This window comes from Vicugna pacos, chromosome 5 (assembly GCF_048564905.1).
Source record: "Vicugna pacos chromosome 5, VicPac4, whole genome shotgun sequence".
NCBI classification, from domain to species: domain Eukaryota; kingdom Metazoa; phylum Chordata; class Mammalia; order Artiodactyla; family Camelidae; genus Vicugna; species Vicugna pacos.
The window spans coordinates 84,645,799-84,666,192 of record NC_132991.1 but is presented as its reverse complement, the minus strand read 5'-3'; the positions used below and the strand labels follow the sequence as shown (position 1 = coordinate 84,666,192).

Genomic DNA, 20,394 nt, shown 5'->3' with positions numbered 1-20,394 from the left:
TGTGCTCAATAGCCTGACCTGATGGGGGTGTTTCCACTGTTCACAGAGGAACACATCCTTTGTTTTGACAAATATTTAACCTTTCTGCCTCAGTTTCTCCATCTTTAAATGAGGATTATTAATCATCCCAATGCCGTGTTTCTAAAAATAAATACAGCAATGATATGAAAGCACTTGGAAAATAACTGGGGAGCAATGTCTTTATCTGATCCTCGTAAATGGCTTAAAGTCAACATCTATGACCATAAAAAAGCCCAAGCACTTCCGTGATAAAATTTAAGCACCACTTCCTCCCCCAGGGGGTGGGAGAGCAGCTAAAGGGGTCTATAAATAGGAGGCAGACTTCTTAAGCAGAACTTCTAGGGCAAAGTTTTCATTTTAACATACCCAGAACACTAAGTAAAACTAAGCTCTTGGTTTGAGCTCTCTTAACAAAGAAGATGAGAGAGCAGAGAAGTGAGACTACGTCAGCGGCCGGACAGGGAGCAAGGGTCTCGGGACCAGTTCAGATGAATGGCTGAGAGAAATACTAAGTAGTGAGGGAGCACGTCGCTCTGCCTACAAGCCCGTCTGCAATTTCCAGAAACCAACCTGCAACCAGAGTAGAATATTGATGAAGTGAGGAGTAAGCCACGATGTCAGGAATCCAAGCTTCACTTTAGTGAAGACATTAAACACTCAGGGACTTAAAAGTTGTGGAAACGTTGCAAGAATAGAAGCAAAATATCTATATGTAAATACACACACACACACACACACACACACAGAGTGATGATGTTCTGTCCTCATCCACAAAGTACTATAGGTGACTGAGGCCAATTTCATATAGCCACAGAATGTTCTACAGAAAGCCAGATCTTCGAGATGTTCATAGGTCACAAACACACGCACACACACACACGCACATGCACATAGACAGACATACACACACAGACACACACAGAGAGACACACAGACCCACAGACAGACAGACATACACACACAGACACAGACACACACAAAGTCTTTAGCTAGTAACCACTGAGACTGCCTTAGCGGTGGAAAAGGCATGAACTATTTCCCAGATTTACTTGACCATGGGGAAATTCTCTCTCTCCCCAAGTGTGTCGAGAAACATCTTTCAGAAATGCTGATACAAATCAGATGGAAGGAGATTGTCAGGAACCAGGGGCACAAAACAGCTCAAGTGAAACAGAAACAGCTTCTAGGTGAACCTTGACCTGCCTTTCATTAAGGCAGATGGTGATGACGAGAAAGCGGATGTTAAAGTCTCTAAAGATCAAATAAATTATTTCTTTTCACGGCCACCTCCATTCTTAATACTTAACATTAGTGTCAAAAATGTCTACCTTTGACCTCTTAACGATACTAAGACAGGACCCCAGATACACCAGGGATGGTAGTTCTATGGATTTATCCTCATGCGGCAAATTTTAAGCATAAACAAGGTTAATTTCAAAGTTGGAGGTAAATAATAATGATCATAATGATCAGAGTAACACCTTTTTCAGCCCCTAAATTTCTCCTTTTAACCCCCTACCTAGTTACCAGATTATTTTTTCTCTTGTCCTAGAGGGCAAGGCAAATTCAGTGACTTAAACAAGATGCTCCTTTAGATACTCACAGAAACGGCTGCTCCCAGCTCAGCTGGGCGGAGTTGATTACTCTATCTCCACAAAAGGTTACATTCTTTACATAGAAAGTGCCTCGCTTCCTGATTTATACAGTTACCATGGAGCCCACACAGTGTCTGCAATAAAGGGCCTTGTCCACTGCATGAACGATTCGACTGGGATTATTTTTCACCGACATTCATCACTCACTAAGCCATGGGTACCAACTGGATGTCACAGAGTCCAGGAGCTCACCACCAGGCAGGAGGAACAGACCTGTGATCAGATTTTTGCGAAATATCCAGTGAGAACCCCTGGAGTATTACTGTAAAATAGAGAAACAAGATCAGATTCATATGTTAGAAAAAAAATAACTAAAAACAGACCAGTAAATGGACTGTTTGGCTTGAGGGAAGGAGTAAGAGTGAAGAGAAGTTGACAGAATAGGAGACTATTTATTTTAATAGCCCAGCTGGGTTAAAGACTTGTACTAACACATGGCAGTGTGATTGTGGTGACAGGGAAGAGCTGTTAAGGAGACAGAGTTGACAGCAGTTGGTAACTGAAAAGCAAATAAAGGACAGCAACATGCTAGGGATGACTCCCATACGTCTGGTTTGGGCAAGGAGCTAGAGAGTTGCACCATCATTTAAATAAGGTTCCCAGAAGACAGTAAAGATTGCTGGAGCAGCAGTGGAGGAAACAAAGAAGATCAGCTTAGTGGCCAACACGCAGAGAGAGGGCCAAGAGGAAGATACATACATAGGTCTCCACACAGGAGGAAGGGGTGGGCACTGGCTCTGGACTGGAAAGCTTTGAGCCTGGGAGAGCTTGCCGGGAATGCCATGAGGCAGGTCCCTGAGCACCACTCCCACTTAGCGGGGTAGCAGAGAGGGCCCTGCATAGGAAGTGGAGATGGAGTGGACAAGGAGGTAGGAAGAAAACAAGGAGAAACTGATTTCTCAGAATCGAAGAGCTGTCTGCAGCAAGTGTGCGCCAATGGTGTCAAATGCCAAAGACATGTCAAGATTGGGTGATTCAGAGTCATTGGTGGTTCTTTCAAAGGGCAGTTTCAGAAGCCATGAGCACAGCCTGATTACTGTGGGTTAAACTCTGAAGGGACATGGGGTGTGTTACCGTATCAAACAAGGTGTCAGTATATTATGTCCCCTTCCCTAGAAAGAGCTTTGAAGAGTAAACCCAGTAAAAATACTGGAGCTCTTCACACAGAATACCCTGTGCATTGCAAAGTTTAAAAATAGCTCAATGGACTGTTAAATTATGCACCAAAATACTGCTTAATTTGTCAAGAAGCAAAATTTTGTAACTATGAAAAACACTATGACCAAAGGAGTATAATATTGAAAATGAAATCTCTTCCTTTTCCTCTTCTTCCACTATTTGGAATCAGTGGCATTCAATGAATTCAAGAGCAAATTATAAATATTCCACATAGAAGCTGCATCATATTGAGAAGTAAAAGAGATTTTAAGCCATGTGGGTCCTAAACATTGCAAAGAAAATTATGGGGAGAGGGAGACTGGCCATGATTTCAAACATATTTCATGCTGCCCCATTTTGTTAATGGGAAAAAAATAGATTGAAATAGAATGAAATGTATCTTGTCTCAAGAAAACACAGGGAATTTCCTTTCTTACTTTTATGGTTGAATAATTTTATATGCTTTATATTTAATTTTGGACTGCATATTGTGTACATCGATAAAGAAGCCATTCTTTTAACCAACATGCCTTTGTACTTTATACAAATTGTTTGAATCTCATATGTAGAATAGCGTGCAGTCAGACTTACCCAGAAATAAGAATGAGTCTTTCAACAAATGGTTCTGGAGTTTTTTTTTTTTTTTTGGCATGTATAAATAAATTAAGTAAAAATGAATGTTATTTTCTGATTCTGAATCATTGGACAGTAAATGAGTGATTCTAATGCATTCATTAACTTTAGGCTAGATTTTCTTCAATCTAGAACTAACTCTTTTGCTGTGGCATCAAGGCTACATGTACAATTTAACTTACTGGAAGATAATGGGGAAATATAACTGTAAAAATCTCTCCAAATTGAAAAAAATTCAGGATTCTTTCTTAATAAATTAGTGCAAAGAAAAAGATTCATGTTTTTGTCTTGAAGAATGAGGCTTTTAATTCACTAAGGAAGGTCTTCTGGAAGTTAAGAGAATTTTCATTTTGTGTGTATTTTTTAAAAGTAAATTTATAAGTAAAACCATATTTCTTTTGCAACTTCAATAATTTATTGGAAAAATTATATCAAAATCTTTTGTTGTCCTTTGTTTGGCCTGGTCTTATTTATATGTAATAATTTTATTTCTATAATAGCCAGAACAAAATAGATCACCCGATGTTTTTCACACTAAATGTATAACAGTAAAGAGAATAAACATACAAATGTTGATTAAGGTAAATTCAAATGCGTTTATTCTTTAGTGGCATTTGGATGAAATGTGTATGGAGAACACGAATGAGCACAATGAAAAAATGTTTTTGTGTTTCATGTTAACCTCCCTGAAGAAATTTATTTCCTAGTCTCAAAAATCCTTAGAATGATAGTCTTGTTTCCAAATATTCAAAACTGTTACAGTTCTAAATTGGCTTCCTCTTTTCTTCTCCACAATAGAAACCATCATACAATGTTTGGTGGTAAGTGAATGGAGACACAGAAATACAAATCGAAGTCCCTGGAGTATAAGAATAAAAAAAGAACCCATCTGAAATTTGAACCTGAAATTTTAATTGCATTGAATGACAACCCAGATTTTATACCTTACATGAAAAGAATGATTAGATCATAATATTACTAAGATTTTTTAGTACCATTCATTATTCATGCCCTGACAAAATACTTGTGACATCCAGCTGGGAAATTAAGAGTGTCTGGTCCCAGAGTAGGTACAGGTGTGATTTCTGAAAGTCTCATTTTACAGTTTGTTCAGTTGCCTTAATGCGACACATTTTGAAAAGGCAGACAAAATATTTTGATTCACTTTCAATTTAGAATCAAGAAAGATAACAATTTAGGCTAGTCTATAATTCAGAGTAACAAAACAGTTAAAAATTGATTCTCACTTATGGTTGGCATTTGATATAACATTCTGTTTTATCTTGTACAGGCATATTTATATACATAGTAACACTATCCAATATCAAGTAATATTTTAAAAACTTGGACTCAAAAGTCTGTTAAATATTAGGATTGTATCATGATTTCTGAAACGGAGTCAGATCTACATTCACATCATTTATTTTGTCCAAACCCATTTTCAGTTTCTTCCCAAGAGTGCAGTGTAAGTTTTTTTAAAATCATTTACTCTTCAATTTATTTTTATAGCGCAGAAGTTAATTATTCCATCTTAAAGGAATATATAATGTGATCCAGTCAAAGGGAAAAAAGTATTTTCGGTGCCATTTTGTATTTTTTAAAATGTCGACATCTTAGGTGACCATATGTCCTGCTTTGCAGGCAGTTTTATATTCTACCTGTTGGCCTGGCTAATAGTATCTCCTCAGACTTTGAAATCCCTCACTGTGGACAATAAATTATCCAGCCACTCTTTTAATACATGATTTGCCTAAATTCACTTAACTTCATGATGCTGCATTTTCAACATTTATACAATAGCCATAATTACTTCTAAACTTTGTAAAGAATGGCATTAACAGGAAAATTACCACCCTCATTGTACAAATACAGAGTTAATCCTGGTGGTGACTAAGGGCCAAAATAAACACCTTTTGTGGTTGCATAAATCCTTCTGGCCAAAAAGTCGTCATGTAATTTAATAAACATCTATAGCCAGAAAGAAAAATAGCTTTGCATCTAAAAAGCCATCTCTTACCTACTTGTTACTCTGTAGCCAGAATCTAATAATCGGCCTTCTTAAGAGATGGACAAATCGCATTGCCAAACCCCAAGTGCTGTTACAGGTAGGTAACGTGATCTGAGTTGATTCTAATGAGTCTCTAAAGAGAAAGGGAAGAGGAGGAAAAATCAAATGTTTTGTTTAGAGCACTGTAGGGTGCCTTTGACAAGTGCCCAGTCTTTCTTAAAGTGTTTAGATTTTTAGAACTTTCAAGGTGTCAAGTTTAGTTATTTCCAGGGAAAAAGGACTCGGGAAGATTCCTTCATTCAACACGTCCGTACTCAGTGGCCACTGTCAGTGACCCCCTGGGCTGGACTTGATGTGCTCCCTGCTCTTTTAAAAGGCTGTGCCGACTTGAGGGCAAGAAAGCTGGAAGGTAGTCTCAGTTACTTGAGTTCCCTGTGTGAAGCTGGGACCCTGATGCTTTCAGTTTGCAGGCAGACGGCATGACAAGGACTGAGCCACATTGTCACTTCAGTGGAATGATGGATTTCAGGAGAAATCCTTCTAGAGATTCTGATCTCATGGGGGACTCAGGAACTTGCATTTTAATTAGCAACCCCAAATAATTCATGTACACACTGTAATTTAGGAAACACTGTTCTAATGATTTAAAAGCCTTTGACCATGTTGACTTTGCTTAATTTTTTGTGTGTCTAAACATCAAACCAGCAGTGATGACAAGATAGAGGCTGAATAAGCAAGCATAATAAATGAATAAAATGTGAGTTAGGGGCATCGCTGTTTGGAAAAATTAACCAACTCAGCAAACTTTTGCTGGCTACTCAGTCTTTACCTTTGAAGGAGACTGTGGCAGCCTCCACGTTTAGGGGAGTAAGAAGCAAGTGTTTGGCAACCAGTGTCACGGGCTAGGTAGTTTTTACGGGGAAGATAAAGCCAGAGCCTTGTTGCAACAAGCAGAGTTGGAGCCTGTGACTTTGAATTCGCAACAGGTCATTTCAGCTTAGTTCTTGGACAAAGAGGAGTTGTAGTCATAATTATAATAGTTCTTAATGATCTTCTTAGAGCGACTGTGTGGGCTGGAACAAAGAATAGAGAATAATTTTCTATGCGTAACATTTCCAAAATGCCATAACTATGTAGGAGAAATGCTTATGTGTTTGTAAAATGCACTGGCTTTCTCAGAATCGGAGAAATCACAGATTTAAAAGGATTCTTCAGGATCTTCTAGTCCAATCCTAATCCTCATGTAACCACCCCCAGATACTAAGAACCTAACAAGTAAATTCAGAAAGAATTTGATTTAAGCGGAACCCTGTGATAATCAGAGCTAAGATATCTCTCCAAAACTAGACTTGTATAAGTCAGGAAAAACAAGTTGGCATTATCAACTGTTGTGAGCATGATTTGTAGACTGAATCAAACTTACTGGGAAAACTGATTTTTTAAAGCAAGTATTTATCAATTACTAACTCTCTGTTAGGTGCTTTGTTGGAATTGATCTTCATGAAGGTGGTATCTTTTAAACATGTAAATAAATTTAGAGATATTAAGTTACTTAATTGAGATCTCACAGCTAATACCAAAATTGAAAACCAGGTCTTGTCTGGCTCCAAGACAGATACAGAAACACCGTATAAAACATCTGGAATGATGGTCCAGATGTGATTTTAAAAAAAAATCTGCAATCATCAAACAAGTCATAAATTAGTTGAATAGACTTTTTGAGACAGACAGATCCAGTTTGAAATCCTACTTCTGTCACATGTAGGATCTTGGGGAAAAATCTGAGCCTCTCCTTGCCTCTGTGATCTATAAAATGGGAATAATAGAGTGTCATGGAGTGCTCTTAAGATTATATGTAAAGCACCTAATAGTACAGTATCTGACAAGGATCTGCCACTCCAAGACAACAGAGGTAATTCTACTAGACTGTAGCAATGTAAGAAAGTACCACCTTCATTTTTGGCCAGCGGGATTCAGGATTATGTATCCCAGTCAGTTAAGCCTGCGGCATGTTGTGAATAGTGAATAGTGCGTGTAAGATGCATGAATATACGTATTTACCATGGTTAAACATAGCAAGAAAGGACAATAGGACAATACACATTTGTCCCATTAAAACGTCCAAATTAAGACCTGTAGAGGTAGATGTTATGAAACAGAGGTTTCTAATCCGCTCTAATATTCTGAAAGTTCAGTTGCTAAATCAGAGAGCCTAATAAGTAAAATGCTTTGACCAAAATCATGTTGGAAGTCAGTGTAGTTCTAGACCAAGAATAAAGCCCTGTAGCTCTGGTTCAGTGCAGTACCCTCTATTCTCATTTTTCTTGTAAAGAGTGTACATCAGTTTGGCAGTTTTTTGTCAAGAATCTTTAAAATACTTTGAGTATTCTAGCCTAAGAAAATAATCCCAAATGGGCCAAACTTGGGGGAAGATGTGAGGACCAAATGCATGAAGAAATACTCTGAAGCATTATTTTTCTGCAGTGGCACGACATCTCAAGTGGCCATAAGAACGGCTCCCTCTGTCCTCTTTTACACGTCTTTGCTCAAAGGTCACCCTCATTGTGATACTGCCCCTAACCAGTCTATTTAAATTGTCCCCCTTTGTCTAACTCTATCCATCCCCCTTCTTCTGCTTTATTTTTCACTTGACACTTACCATGTCCTAATACATTACACAGTTTACTTATTTTTGTGTTTACTGACCAGCTCTTCATTAGGTCAGACATTTCAAGAAGGCATGAATTTTTGTCCCTCGTTCACTGATGTATTTGCATCACCTGGAACAACCCTGGGCAAACAGTACGGGTTCAAAAATATTTGCTGAACAAATTAATGAATGGACGATTTCCAAAACTAAAAGACTGGGTTGGTAAATCAGGGTATGATACTTGCTTCTATCTAGTATTTAAAGTGGTCATCAAGTTTAGAAAGCAAAAGTGAAAATCTTTGGAAACATGCCATTAAGTGGATAGAAAACAATATTCCAATTCAAATATATACTTAGAAGGGAACTAGGAAAAACTATGTACCAGAAAAAAAAGATCGAAAGGGAATGCAGAAAGAGAGTGGGTTTTATGCTTTGTTTTCCATTTTGTTTTATTTGAGAACCGCAGGAAAGTACAGAAAAAGGAAGTAAGTGAGAGAGGATGAGAAAGACCTGTGGTCATGAATGTTCTGTCTTCCCCGGGCTGGGAGGCCATAAGCCTGTGTGCTCTTTGCCTGAATTCCTGGCATCTTTGTCTAAAATGAAGATGAAAGTTTTCAGACAAAGAGCATATCAGGGCTCAGTTTTCCTCTGATTTCCAGAAACATACAGTTTCAGAATTGGCTCAGGAACTGGCAAGCTAAGAAATTCAATTTTAGCTAAATATTCAGTATTCTTCCCAGTTCTCCTTCTCCATCCATGATCCATGGATCCCCTGAGTTCCCTTTGACTGTTTATCCGTGTCCGTTTGTCTGGTTGTGGTTTTGTTTTTAAACTCTACTTTTGTCCTGTCCTCCTCCCACCCCTATCCTTGTCCTAGGCACACACATTGTTTGCCCTCAGTCCCTGGTTTGTGTGTGGGTGTTTCCCTGAATAAATAAAGCTCTGGTGCTGAGAAAGTTCAAGGCCAGAGAAGTCCAAAGCGGCTGAGGACCCCTAACAGTTGTCCCTGCCTTTCTGTGAATCGTGAGCCGGGGGCCTGCATCCTGGTTTTCCACCCGCCTTCCCCACACGCCTCTGGGCCGTTCCCTCCCACCTTCTGTTTCTGCAGAGACGTCATCAGTGCTTCCTTTGCTGTAACACTTTTACATCTTGAGTAACAACTTGCGTAGAGTTCTTTGCCTGTCCCCTTCTTGGTTACTAAGACATTCATGGGTCTTACCTCTCATATTGCAGGAAGTCCATGGCTCCGCATTTTCCCCACTCATGCTAGAGCACAAGGTCTCCTTATAATCCTGATGTTGCTGTTTAATCCCTTGATTTATGCAATTTTAGAATCAAAAGGAATCTTAAAAGCCAACTAGTGAAACCCCCGTTACCACTCCATGGTCAGCATAGTGTGAGGTGCACGGTAGGGTTTGGAGAATCTTTATCATCAGTAAACACCCTCAGGTCAGCCATCGTGTACCACTCCAAGATAATTATTTTGTGCTATTAACTTTGTTTTAAAAAAACAAAGTTATTCACATATATTTATAAAATTCACATATATTTATTCACATATATTTATTCACATATATTTATAAAATTGGTGAAGAATCACGGAGAAGCCTGGGTTCAGAAGGCAATGAGGTAAAACGGATTCCAAGTTGACCACAGGGTTGACCTAAAGTGAAAAAGTCTTCGTTACTGACGCAAGAACAGGAAGAAAGAGGCTAAAATTATGATGAAAGAATTACATGTAAAAATAAATAATAACATCTTTTGCTACTGACAACTGTTGAATGACGGAAGGGTTGCCAAGGCAAGCTGAAAAAATGTCAGGACTTGAGGTTAGCAGCGTATCCGGTATGATTCAGCGGGTGATTAAATTAGACTTTCCTTGATGGAGAAAAATAGAATAAATATGTCAAATGGTTCCTCCTCTTAGAGTCTGGGAAAGGTTATATTTCCATTTCACTGGGAAATGAAATGATTATTAGATAAGCAAGCCCTTTACCTGCCTGAAAGTTGCTAACACAGCTACCTTAACATTATCCCGGAGGTCATGAGAACTGAATTCACCGTGGTTTTTGACAGGACAGCTGATTTTTCTCATGATAATTTTTAATTGTCATTTTTTTTTCTTTTCAGGCTTGTAAATTTTATAGCTCCCAGTGGTACGTGGTAAATTATAATTATGAACAATATTCTGGAGACATTCGACAGCTACCCCGGTAAGAACCTTCCATGGTACTCCTTGGGTTTTTCTATATATAAAACACTCTCTCTGTTTAAATTCTGCCATTGTTTATGAATACACGTATGTTATTCTAGTATTAAGTTATGCTTTATAAAATTTAAAAATGAGTCATGAAAGACCATTTTGTTCAACAATGTATTATTTGTATAGTCACAGAATTGGGGTGAGATGCTCTTATTTAATTTTTGAACAAAGTTTTAAAGTCTTGATATATTATTCTTTTGTGAGCTGTCCTTTCAATAGCAGATACAAGAGGATTTTTCAAAACTTCAATTTTGACCAGAAGTTTTTTTCTGACAATAGTCTGTATATAGCGTTCAGTTTGCCATTCATTTGGTGTGTTTTCATACAGAGATAGTAAAAGGCATGAAAATAAACAACCTCCACAGAAATGATAGATCCTTAAGAACAGCAGAAAGGAAAAGACAAACAAGTACTTTTTTTCCAGACTGTGGGGAAACAAAGTCTCTAGGGGAAGGTGACTTTGTCCTGCACCTGCTCAACTGTCACCTCCACAGACAAGCTTACCTGACCGACTGCCTGAATTAGTAATCATTTATTCCGTGTCTGTGTCCCCCCACTGGAGTAAAGACCCCCAAAGGACAGGGATTCTTCTTTGCAGAACCCCCTGCAGGCCTAGGAGAACGCCCGGCACATAATTAGGTGGGCAGTGATTACTTATTGGGTAAGTAAACCCAGTGAGTGGCAAATTTTAAAACGTAATAATCCTAGATGGACATTGCTTACATTCAAAGGATGACGATGAACTGGAATTTCCTGCACACTCATTCATCAAACTAAAATGATGCAAATCATCCAGAAAAGTACTTAAGACAGTTAAAAGTTAATTCTTTCTTAACACTTTCCTCAAGTGAAGCTTTGAGATCACACACATTGTATCTAACTTTTTAAATGGTCACATGTTTCAGATTTGGGCATGGCTTTCTAAGATTTCCCGAGCCCCTTGAAACATCTTTTCCAGACTTGGATACTTGGAGATGCTGCTCTAAACTCCTGAATGCAGAATTTGGAGGGGGCGTCACGGAATGGCTCTGGGAAGGTGACATTTGAGCCCCGATCTGAAGGAACAGTAGCTACCAGCACCACAGTCTCCGGAAAAGGGTTCCCAGAGGGAACGGCGAGGGCAAAGGTGGTGCGGTGGCAGCTAGCGTGGTCACTCGAGGCTGGAACTGAGGGTTGGAAAGAGAGCAGTAAGGTAGCGGATGTTATGGACCCTGGGAAGGAACTTGGATTTTATTCTCATTGCACAGAAGCCTATGGTAATTGTAACCTAGAGTGTGACATGCTCTGGTTTACCTCTTTAAAAGATGACCTGTTCTACTCCACGGAGAATGAGATGGTGGCAGTGAGAATTAAAAAAAAGAAACAAAAAGAGGGAAGGGAGCCATTTCTTTAGGCGTTACATTACTGTCAAGAGCAAAGCAATGTTCCTCCAAAACAGCAACTCTTCATTCAAAACGGTGAATGTTAACTTTTACCAAAGTTCTGAACATTCCTTTAGATCCAGGTCACTCCTGGTAGATGGCCTCCTGTGACTTCATGTTGGGAAGATCCCATCACACCCCAGGCCTTCATGAGTAACTAGTACTTTCAGAATGTCTGGGCATTGGTCACACACTTTTTGTAGATGCAGTCGAAAAGCAAAGCATGTGTTAACATCCAGACTTCCTCTTTCTGAAAATAGTTTTGAAAAGCAGTTACAACTTGGAAGCTGTGTCCAAGCTGTTGGAAGACTGCATACAAGGGAAGAGAGCATAAAAGGAAGTGTTTAGCTGCCCTTTTGCATAAATGCCTTCCGGCTGTCTTTAGGTCTGTAGGCATCTTTGGTGGCTTTATCCCCAAACACTGTTCATCATTTCTTATAGTCGTGATGCCATAAAGAAAAGTAAATTTAAAAATTTCACATTCGCTGTATTCTCCCTCCATGGGAACAACAGAGAAAGCACGTCCAGCAAGAACAGAGTCGGGATATCACTGCTGAACTGGGATTCTCACAAAGCAGGAGAAGAAATCTCAGGAGAAGAAATGCGAAAGTAACCAAAACACTGCTGCGTCTTACCTCACTTTAACTAAGGGAAGTGAAAGTTGATACCAAGAAAGGGAAGAGTTAGACTGCCACTAAGTGAGAAACTGTAATGAACTCTACATGTATATTCAAAATGAAAATCAGAAGTTCTGAAATAATCCTCACGTGTCCCCTGAACAGATGAAAACTGCTAACGCTGAAGAGCGAAAATATTTTTTTAATGATTTTACAAATCTAAGCACTCCCCGCTCAAGACTACACCTATTTAGGTCAGTAGTGGAAACGTAATTTACTTGGGCCTTCCGAGGCTATTAGAAGTAAATCATTTTCATACCTCCTGGATTAGAAGAATTCTCCTATGTCTGCTACCAATTAAACTGAGCATTTCTTTTTATGGATTGCTGAAGCTGTAAAATAAAAACTTGCAATTATGGAGAAGTGAAAAAAGACGTGTGTTTCTCTCCCTCATTTTTATTCCTCAAATTTGAAATTGTGTTATGATTGACTCTTAAGAATCTCACTTTTTTTTAGCGTCTCTTCATAGGAAGATACTGGAGAGAGACTTTATTTCAGGCTAGAATGTGGAATGTCAAGACTTCACACATTGGAAATAAAAATTGGCACTGAAAATGGGGTTCCCAGAAGATAAGAATGTCATAAAAAAAATAGGTGATGCCAGAGAAGCCAAGAGTATACAGTGGGGAAAGACAGTCTTGTCAATAAATGGTGTTGGGAAACCTGAACAGCCACAAGCAAATGAATGAAACTAGGCTATCTTACATCATGCACAAAATTAACTCAAAATGGATTTACTATTTGAATGTAAGTACAGAAACCATAAAACTCCTAGAAGAAAACATAGGTGGTAGGCAGCTCCTTGACATTGGTTCTGGCAATGATTTTTTTGGATTTGGCTCCAAAAGCAAAAATAAACTAATAAGACTACATCAAACTGAAAAGCTTCTGCACAGCAAAGGAAATTAACAGCAAAATGAAAAATCAACCTACTGAATGGGAGAAAATATTTGTAAATAATGTACCTGATAAGGAGTTAATATCCAAAATATATGAAGAACACATACAACTCAATAGATAAACAAACAAACAATGATTAAAAAATGGGAAGATCTGAACAGACATTTTTCTAAAGACTTACAGATGACCAGTACATGAAAAGATGCTCTGTATCATTAATCATCAGGAAAATGTGTATCAAAGCTAAAATGAATTATCACCTCACATCTGTTAGAATGGTTGCTATCAAAACAACGGGAGATAACAAGTGTTGGTGAGGATGGAGAAAAGGGAGCCCTTTGCACTCCTGGTGGGAATGTAAACTAGCACAGCCACCATGAAAAACAATATGGAGATTCCTTAAAATATTGAAAATAGAGCCACCATATAATCCAAGAATTCCACTTCAGTGTATTTATTCTAAGAAAACAAAGACACTAATTTGAAAATATACATGCACTCCCATGTTCATCACAGCTTTATTTACAATAGCCAAGATACAGAAGCAAGGTAAGTGTCCACTGGTGGATGAAGGAAAGAAAATGTGGTACCCATACACAGTGAAATACTATTCAGCCATAAAAAAGAACGAAATCTTGCCATTTTCCACAACATGTATAGACCTTAAGGGCACTATGCTAAGTGAAATAAGTCAGAGAAAGACAAATATCATATGATCTCACTCACATGTGGAATTGAAAAACAAAAAACAAAACAAGAAAAAGCCAAACTCACCAATACAAAGAACAGATTGATTTTTGCCAGAGATGAGGTGTGGGGGTGGGCAAATTGAGTAAAGGGGTCAATAGATGAAAACTTCCAATTCTAAAGTAAGTAAGTCATGAGGATGGGATGCACAGCTTGGTGTCATTATAGTTAACAAGACCTTATTGAATATTTGAAAGTTGTCCAGAGACTAGCTCTCAAAAGTCTTTAGTAGCTAGGAATGGTGACGATGTTAACTAGACTTACTGCGATCCTTTCACAATATATACAAATGTAGAATCACCGCATTGTTCACCTAAATCTAGTATATTGTCATATGTCAATTATACCTCAATTAAAAAATATGAAACTAAGAAAAAAAATATGATGCCACAGATTGTATTCACCGGTGGGGTAAAATACAGAGATATATAACATATTGAAAAGTTTTACCACAGCTGGTTTGACATAAAGGAGAAAATTTCGTAGAGTATATTTCGTGACTGAAGATCAAATAAAATGGAATCAGTTTAGTGTGGCTAAACTGGAACAGATATTTTCATAAAAGAACACTTCTCGAGTGCAGGCCGTGTGCCAGATGTGCTGGGTGCCATGTGTACGTGATCTCATTGAACACGCATAACCCCACAGAGCAGGAACTGTTTTCCCTGTTGTATAAAGGAAACCAGGGCCCTGAGAGAGTTAGTATCTTGCCCCCAGCCTCACTCCACTCCGGCATCCCCACACGCCTTATTTGAGTGTAGAAGTGAGAAACAAGACGGCCTAGAAATGACGACTAAGTTTGGGTTGAAGGACCAGAGGGCGAGGTCCCTGCTGAGCCCTCTACCTCTGGAGCCCAAAGGCCCTTTAGAGACCCACAGGGCTCCTGGGGGTAGAATTTCACAATCAGTAGACAGAAGTGCTTCTCTTTTAATGATCTCCAAAAGAGAGAAGGGCCATGCTTAACGGCTCTGCAGACATGAGACTGAGTAATGATGATGGTGACTGAAAGACAAGGAGGCTGTGCCCTGTGGGTCAGTGGGAACAGGGACGGGAAAAAAGGGTCCTCAGTAGCCCCCTGCCTCAGCAGTGGACCCAACACTCTGCCATCTTGCTCCAGAGCCTTTCCTTACACGGCTGACCTCACCTCCTATCTCTCTCCCTTCCCCGTGTACTCCAGCCCCAACAGGGGTCCCCTCCTGGAGGCCGCAAGCCTGACCCTCCCCAAGACCTTCACTTACCGTTCACTGTGCCCAGGTGATCTTTCCACCGGTCATCACATGGCCAGCTTCTTCTCACTCTCAACCAAAATGGCCGTCTGTGATCACCCTTTCTAAACCTGCTCCCCCTGCCCGAATCTCTCTTTTCTCTTCCCCTCTTTAATTTTCTTCACAAGCATTTTCACCCAGGGAAAGTATCTTGTTTATTTATGCTTAATTATCAGCCCTCCCCTCCCTCAGAAGGCGAGCTTCCTCAGCTCTGGGATTTATCTTCTGATACGTGGTTGGCATTTTTGCAGAGCTTCTATGGGACAGGTCCTCTCTGGGCCCTGGATCATTTAGTGACAAGGAGGAAGAATGGCCTCCAAGAGTTAAGACAGCTCTCAACTCACATTGACTTTGATCAAGTAGCCTTAGACTTAAGAAAATCCAGCAGTGCAAGAACATACGCGTGCACCCATCCCCCACTCCCAGATAAGACCTGAGTTGGCGCTCACTGGTCTGCACCTTCTTTTGAATGAGCAGCTTCAATATGGCTAGGGACTAAGGCAGTTAGTTAACTTTTGCTAGTGACCTCATTGATCTTATCTATCACACCTTATAATTTATTTTTGACTTACAATACTTAAGTGAACTGAAAAGGGAATTTTAAAGAAAACTTTGTTTTAGGGAAGAGTTTAGAGACCTCACAAGTTGTAATGCAGAGTACCTACCCACATATTAAATGTAACATTCAGGAAATTCTTTAGAACTGTTTCACTATTTGTACAACACTCCCTTCTCTCTTCTAAATCATCTGTCCCTCAAAAATAACAGGGAAGAATAGTTCAGAAACTCATACTCCACATTTTCTTTGAGAAAAGTTATATATGTTTTTCCACAATTTTAAAATTTTCCTTCACATTAAAGAAAGTCAGTTCAGGAGACATCATTTTTTATTACTCTTTGAATAACCCCTTCAACACTTTTTAAAAAATGTCCTCTATATTTCATTGTGCAAATTTTAAACATACAAAAAGTGCTGAAAAACTTATACAATACACACCCATATTCTCCCCATCCAGAATGTATCTTTTACATTTTACTGTATGTATTTTGTCACATGATCCATTGACCCACCCATTCCTCTAGCCAACCATCAGTCCATCAGATATTTTGATCATTCCAAAGTGAGTTGAAAAATAGCAACACACTGTCCACTGCCTTTCTAAACACTGTAGGATGCACACCATCAACTAGAAGTGTACATGTTCATAGTTCACTTTTTTTTTTTGAGGGACACTTTAGGAGGAAATTCACGAGTTGTAAGTGAACCATTGGATAACTTTGTGTGTACACCTGGACCACTGAAACCCCGACTGAGATGAGGAACTTTGTCATCACCCTCAAAGAGTTCACTGCTGCCCCTTCCAGGACAATCCTCGCCCCTCCTTCCCTCTCCCCCGGAGACAATCACTGTTCTGATTTTCTTCACCACAGATTAGTCTTACTCGTTCTAGAACTTCGTAACATTGGAATCATGCCATATGTATTCCCGTGTTTCCAACTGCTCTGACTGAACATGATGTTTTTGCGTGTTTTGCGTATCCACATCGTTGCGTGTTTCAGGAGCTCCCGTTCCCTTCTGAGTAGCGTTCCTGGGTGTGGATCTACTGTAGTTGGTTTAGCCATGCTCCTCTCAATAACAGCATTTTGAGCTGAGTTGTGCGTAAGTCACTTTCAATCCAGGGCCTTTTGTGAAGCTTTGCCTGCCATTTATAGGGTATCTCATTGTTATTTCCCATCCTCTACTGGGAGATACATGGAAAAACCCTCACAAGTATTTAGCCTTGTACACAGAGATTCCTGAAAACCTTATTTTGTTTCCTTAATTCTTTGCTCTTATTTCATTGCTAGTTTAAAAGGCTGTTCCTTCTCCCCTCTGTAAGTTTTTAAGTATCTTCACAGAAATGAAAGTTAGATTGCGGAACGTGGCCACTGTTGCAAGCCACGATTCTCAGAACCAGTGCCCATAAAATTATTCTTTTGTAAGCAAGAGAAGAAAGGACAAGACGTGCTGGCAAAAGAGGACAGAATAAAAAATTCAGAAATGAATAGAAGTGTCTCAAGGTCAAAGGGAGACTGACAGGAAGTGACCAGCATATAGTGCAGGGCTGTCCATGAGCCAGCTGGTTGACCTTCCAGGTTCTAGCTGGTCTTTGCTGCCTCGTCCTCAGTTTTCCCTACTAATCCCTTTGCCTTCCCCTTGGGATGTTTCCTTAATAGTGCCTTTACAGACCCACCATCATTTTAAGACTCTTGGAACTCTCATATGTTTGATGCAGACAAAAATACATCAAATAATTGTTCTGAAATCAGCCCTTTGAACCTGCCTGTGAATCTCAGTCAACGTATCACCTCTCAGGGGAGCAGGGGTAGAGGGAAAGGCTGGGTTCAAGGGCTTTATTTTGCCAATCAAGTGAAGAGGTGAAAGGGACTGCTTCTGATTCAAGGAGCGTCAAGATGTTGTTAAGGAGAAAAGGAGTATTTTTGATGGGATATAAAGCATTTCCCAGTGGTCCCCAAATAACAGTGTGGTCTGCTACTTCACATGAGGTTGACCTTAACGAAAAGGCAGGACAAGTTAACATCAGTGACAGCTTACACAGGTAAACTTGAGTGTCTCTAAGATTCTGCAAGAAGGAGAAAAAACTACAGGTACAGAGAGAAAAATGGCTGCAATCTTACTTAACATGCTTCTTAAAGATGGTTTGGATTAACCTATCCTAAATGCAGGAAGTAGCATTTCAGGCATAAGGATTCAGAGCTCCTTTTCCACTGTGAGTTTATGTGGGTAACTGTTAACGGACTTCATTTTCTTCTCAGCAAAATAGCAAGATTAGGCTAGACATCGAGCCCCAGAATTTGTGTCCATATGACTGATTATATGCATATATAAATTAATAAAAAGCAGTGTGCTACTTCCTTAGTCTGCTTAGTGTAGACTTCAGTACAAAGTCTCTGCTATTTTGGTGTGTATTTTTGAACTTCTTTGAACTTGCACATAAGTGATGCATGAGGAAGGCTGTATGATATATTAATTATGTTTTTGAATGCTGGACTAGCACATACCCACGTAAGTAAATTCATATACATCAATTAGCAAATGTTTATCGAGCACTTAACCATGTGTCAGAGCCTGTGGTGGTGATAACATTGAAATACACATTTCCTGTCACTCTTCTTTCAAGCCTCTGGCTTTTAAATAAGACTGTTGTCATTCACCACTACTTACCTGTGGGTCTTGGGATGTCCTATCGAGACTGTGCAACCAAAACAAAATAGAGAAAGAAATTGGAATAAAGACTGAAATGAGACTCGAGACACCAGTTATGGGAATAGTCAATATCAAACACTGTGCACTCCAGAATACCTTTATTTTCAGTAGTTATGAATTTTGGTAGCAAGTAACACTTTCATTTATTTATTTATAAGATTTTTTAAAAAATCATTTTAACATGTTGGAGGGGCCTCTTAGGATTTTGATCACCAAAAATGTGCTTTACTGCTAAAAAGAGCATCGCTGGGATGCCTCCCAAAACCAAAGTTTTAAGTTACACCTTTTCATATTATTGCCCTTCTGTGATATCCTTGTTCATCTTGCCTATCAATAATTCAGTCAGCAAATGCATATTGAGCATGTCCACAACAGGAAAGAAAAAAGTTGGATGAGCTGTAGACGGGACTTCATTAGAGTCCCTGGCTTTTAAGAAATGTATAATCTGATGCAGGGAGAAGACAGGTGCACAGATAACAGAATAGGGCAAGCATCCTAAGATGCATATGCACACTCAGCATCGGCAGGGAGAGAGTCCTAACTCTGTACATCCAGGGTACCTTCGTGGAAATGACTGTGGGGGCACAAACTCTTATCAGGTTACGATGGAATATTGGTCAACCTTAAAAAGAAATGAAATCCTGATCCTTTCCAAAGCATGAATGAACCTTGAAGACATTATGTTAAGTGAAATAAGCCAGACATGAACAGACAAATATTGCATGACTCCACTCATATGAAGTCCCTGGAATGGATCCAGTACATAGAGATAGAAAGTAGCCCAAGGATTACCCGGAACTGGGGAAAGGGGGAATGGGGAATTACTGTTGAATGTGTACAGAGTCAGTTTTGTGAATAAAAATGGTTTGGAGATGGACAGACGTGCTGGTTGTACAGCGTGAATGTACTTACTGCTACTGAACTGTATGCTTAAAAATAGTAAAAATGGTAATTCTTATGTAGATCTTACCACAACAGAAAACAAAAATGTTGATCAGGTATGGAGTCTGTGGTTCTGATCTCAAGCTTTCCACAGTTTGATAGTGAGGACAGTGTTCCTTTTTGTGCTCTAACTTTCCCTGCTGTGACCAGAGAATGGACATTGTCATGTCTTTCAGAGGGAGGGTAAGGAATATTTTGAATCCACTTGAATCCATTTGAATCCACTGTATCCCTCTGTGGATGCGCGGTCGGGAGATGTTTTGCATACTTAAGTATAAAGAGCCCTCGGTCATTCATCTTCCTATCTGGAATACCATCAACATGGGAAACTGTTTGTAATGAGAATATTGAATCTGCTCCTGGGCTTTTTTCCTCCATAGTCAGATTCTGAGATTGCTTCCACATAATTGAAATCGTTTGGAAGAAAACAAATACCCCATGCAAATTCTCCATGTAGGGTTTTCTAGCTGGGTATCAGGGAATGCCTGAATGTGAGATGATCTTGTCTGGTTTCCATTCAACCATGAGTTATTAGATAGAATCTAGCCAGAGAAATTTTATTTTTGTCTTATTTTTACCATTTATAGAGCCAAGTGTACACTCTTGTTCCTCTGGGTTTTTCAGTGATGCTCTGACATAAAAGCATTTCTGTGCTATGATGGAAATGCCCAAAGTAAGCACAGTTTGCCCCTAAGTCATGTTGGTGCAGACTTTGGGGAGAGGTCACGGTTAGGGGAGCAGCGCAGCCTAGTGGCCAGAGTGCAGGTTGGTTCTCAGGAACGTGGT

The 20,394-nt window shown here is 39.4% G+C and overlaps 1 protein-coding gene across 2 annotated transcripts in view; it reads left to right on the top strand.

Annotated features, from left to right (window-relative positions):
* The window catches only part of DOCK10 (dedicator of cytokinesis 10), a 242,080-nt gene that overhangs the window by 120,834 nt on the left and 100,852 nt on the right, over window positions 1-20,394 (top strand). For both annotated transcript variants that reach the window (XM_072961744.1, XM_006207934.4), the window contains exon 4: window positions 10,256-10,338. In XM_072961744.1, the coding sequence (XP_072817845.1) occupies window positions 10,256-10,338 (83 nt within the window). The remainder of the gene's footprint in view (window positions 1-10,255; window positions 10,339-20,394) is intronic.